Raw genomic sequence first — 3117 nt, 5'->3', positions numbered from 1 at the left:
TTAATCAGCTCAGTGGTCTGGTAAAACTAAGGTATAATTAACTTTTCCACAGACAACCAGACAGCGACTAAGGGAGCGTGGGATCAGGTGCCATGTTCCGGCGGTCAAAGAGGAGTTAAAGGAATGGCATCGTGACACTCGTCTGGGCTTTGCTCTGCAACATGCTGTATGCGATATCGATGACTGGAAAAATGTAATCTTCAGTGATGAAACTTACTTTACATCGATAGTCCAGAGCAATGCACGTCTGGCGACGCATCGGCACAAGATATGATGCTAGAAATATTCAGGAGAGAGCTAGGAGTGGGAGGTCGTCCTCGAAGTCGACCACGAGGTCGTCGTCGAAGTCGACCTCGAGGTCGCCCTCGAAGTCGACCTCAAGGTCGTCCTCGAAGTAGACCTCGAGGTCGCCCTCGAAGTCGACCTCAAGGTCGTCCTCGAAGTCGACCTCGAGGTCGTCCTTGAAGTCGACCTCGAAGTCGTCCTCGAGCTCGTCCTCGAGGTCTTCCTCGAGCTCGTCCTCGAGCTCATAATCGAAGTCGTCCTCGAAATCGACCTCGAGGTCGTCCTCGAAGTCAACCTCGAGGTCGTCCTTGATGTCGTCCTCGAAGTCTTCCTCGAGCTCGTAATCGAAGTCATCCTCGAGCTCGTCCTGGATGTCGTCCTCGAGGTCGTCCTCGAAGACGTCCTCGAAGTCGACCTCGAGGTCGTCCTCGAAGTCGACCTCGAGGTCGTCCTCGAAGTCGACCTCGAGGGCGTTCGAGGTCGACGACCTCGAAGTCGTACTTGAGCCCATCCTCGACGTCGTCCTCGATGTCGTCCTCGAGCTCGTCCTCGATGTCGTCCTAAAGGTCGTCCTCGAAGTCTTCCTCGAGTTCGTGGAGTGCTACTGCACCTATACTCAGGGTTTTACACAACACCCGAGCCGTACGTGGGTGAACTAATTAGATAAAGTCTAGTATGGCTCTGTGTTGTGTAAAACCCTGAGTACAGGTGCAGTAGCACTCCACGACCCCTATAATGCAACATTTTTATGAGATTTGATGGCTGAACCGATAAGGTCACTAACTGGTATTCTGATGTTTAAGGTTAAGTTCGAGCCTCGAGGGGAAGGGTATTTTTCCAAAATCGTCATTGGCAAAAGTTATGGTGATTATGGATATCAGTTTCCTTAATTCGAGAGTAAAAACCGTCGAAATATGCTGCATCAAATATAACCAAAATGTAGCTTCGTTCTTTGCAAACTGAACGGAGAACAGAACCATAATAGCAGATGGCCGAACCGTCCCAAATAGCCACCACTCGAGACAGTTATCAACAATAGTATGATTATTCTCAGGTGTTCTTAATCAGGGGTGCTCGCTCCTCTATGGGATGTAAGGCCGATTCCTAGGGGACCATTCAGACGAACAAAATAACGCCAGAAGCCAGGAAATACTCGTAAAAACTCTGGTAACACTTCAACAGAAGTTGTGTGACAGGGATATTTTTATTTCCTCGCTACTGACGTCATTTTGTTGACTATCAGATATAGTAACCATGTTTTCCCCCAGACACTTGCCCGTTCGTCTAGAAGGGGCCTAACGGGTGCGAGGATGAATATGAATAATTAAGACAAATATATATTTCTTTATATGCATATTACTTTTTTTTCTTAAAACGAAAACAGTAATAACGCTAGCTTTGTGAATGAAAAAAAATTATCAATACACATCACATCAATTTTGTTTCATAACATTTCTTTAATATTTTTTTTCCTATTTTCCAATTCTGAGGGTGCGATAACGGACTGCTGATTTGGAAAGGGTGCACACTAAAGTGAGAGAGAGAGAGAGAGACCTTTTATTCTTTTAATAAATGTAATCGCATATTGTTTTGAAAGTAATCACCAAGAAATTTCATGACCTTGTTTTATTTTAATTTCGTATCATATTTATAAGAAAAATCCATAAATATTGGTGAAACTGGCTATTTATATCTATATTGTCCTAAACAGCCATTTAACTACGTCCTGGTAGTTGGAACGCAAGACATCTTTCAGGGGCAAAAAGGGCATTCTCTCTCCAGCCAGGTCTGGGGAGGCGACATCTGTATCTTTGGTGGGTACAGTGGAGCGCAGATCATTAAAGGTAACAGAATGACATACCGGTAAATGTCAGATGCTTCTGTGTATGAATACGAATTACATGTTTTGTCCTTACATTAAAATCCGTCACTTTTTACCTCTCTCTCTTTCTCTATAATAATTAACTAGGATGACGCAGTCATATGCTCTGTAATTTGAGGAAAGGTCAAATGAAGCATAGTGTGAGAAAGTGAAATATGAGTAGCTGTATCCTTAGATTTTAAAGTGTTTTGCCCAGTTGGTTGCTATGAATAATGTTAATATGTTACATAAATAAATTTGGAGCCTCGATGGCACAGTCGGTTACACCAGCAGCTTCGGACTTCGTAGAGGTCTGTGGCGCGGGTTCAAATCCGCAGCCGACTGATCAGAGAGGCAGAGAGGCGGACACTTTGCTATCCGTGTAGACACCCCAGGATTATGTATGTAATCAACGGATAGGTTTGCTTAAAAAGCAAATGGGTGTTACAGACTAAATACACACACAAAAACAAGGCCACTCCAACATCTTCTAAAAACATAACAAACATCTCACACGTCTCGAACTCTCGACCTACCCGCGCAACAACTTCTCGCTGCTGGGAGAAAGGGCGTTGGGTCAGGTATGATACATGTACCATACGCTACCGGGGTCTAAGCGATGTCAGACAGGGCAGCCGATCGAGACTACGGTGTACCCCAAAGCCAAATCAGAAGTCCTTCAAAAGAAGGCATCGTGCTTACCCCATACAAAAATGGGAAGAAAAGCACGTTAAAAGAAGAAGAAGAAGAAGTTACATACAGGTCAATAAATTTGTCGCTGAGCAGAGTATAGTAAATTGTTGATCGCTGTTAAAAGGGTAAGGTGACCTGTTCAGTTGGGATTGAGACGATTTTAAAGGTTCAATGTGTCATTTAAGCTCTCTCTCTCTCTCTCTCTCTCTCTCTCTCTCTCTCTCTCTCTCTCTCTCTCTCTCTCTCTCTCTCTCTTTTCAGTAGCGAAATAGGGAGTT

General features: G+C 44.4%; 1 protein-coding gene across 1 annotated transcript; it reads right to left on the bottom strand.

Annotated features, from left to right (window-relative positions):
* Window positions 1–286: 286 nt before the first annotated feature.
* LOC136850752 (coiled-coil domain-containing protein 1-like) lies at window positions 287–796 on the bottom strand. Its single transcript, XM_067124705.1, has 2 exons — window positions 557–796; window positions 287–526 (listed from the first exon to the last, which is right to left on the bottom strand). The coding sequence occupies exons 1-2, from the start codon at window positions 794–796 to the stop codon at window positions 287–289; spliced, it is 480 nt and encodes a 159-aa protein (XP_066980806.1).
* Window positions 797–3117: the final 2321 nt, after the last annotated feature.

Source organism: Macrobrachium rosenbergii, chromosome 3 (genome assembly GCF_040412425.1).
Source record: "Macrobrachium rosenbergii isolate ZJJX-2024 chromosome 3, ASM4041242v1, whole genome shotgun sequence".
In the NCBI taxonomy this organism is placed as follows: Eukaryota; Metazoa; Arthropoda; class Malacostraca; order Decapoda; family Palaemonidae; genus Macrobrachium; species Macrobrachium rosenbergii.
This window is presented reverse-complemented; position numbering and strand designations above follow the sequence as displayed.

What these genes read in the sequence shown, in the direction of transcription:
- LOC136850752 (XM_067124705.1), bottom strand. Translation starts at nt 796, where the DNA reads ATGGGCTCAAGTACGACTTCGAGGTCGTCGACCTCGAACGCCCTCGAG. An exon ending in ACTTCGAGGACGACCTCGAG is followed by an intron (nt 527 to 556) that starts GTCGATTTCGAG and finishes TTCGATTATGAG; the next exon opens with CTCGAGGACGAGCTCGAGGA.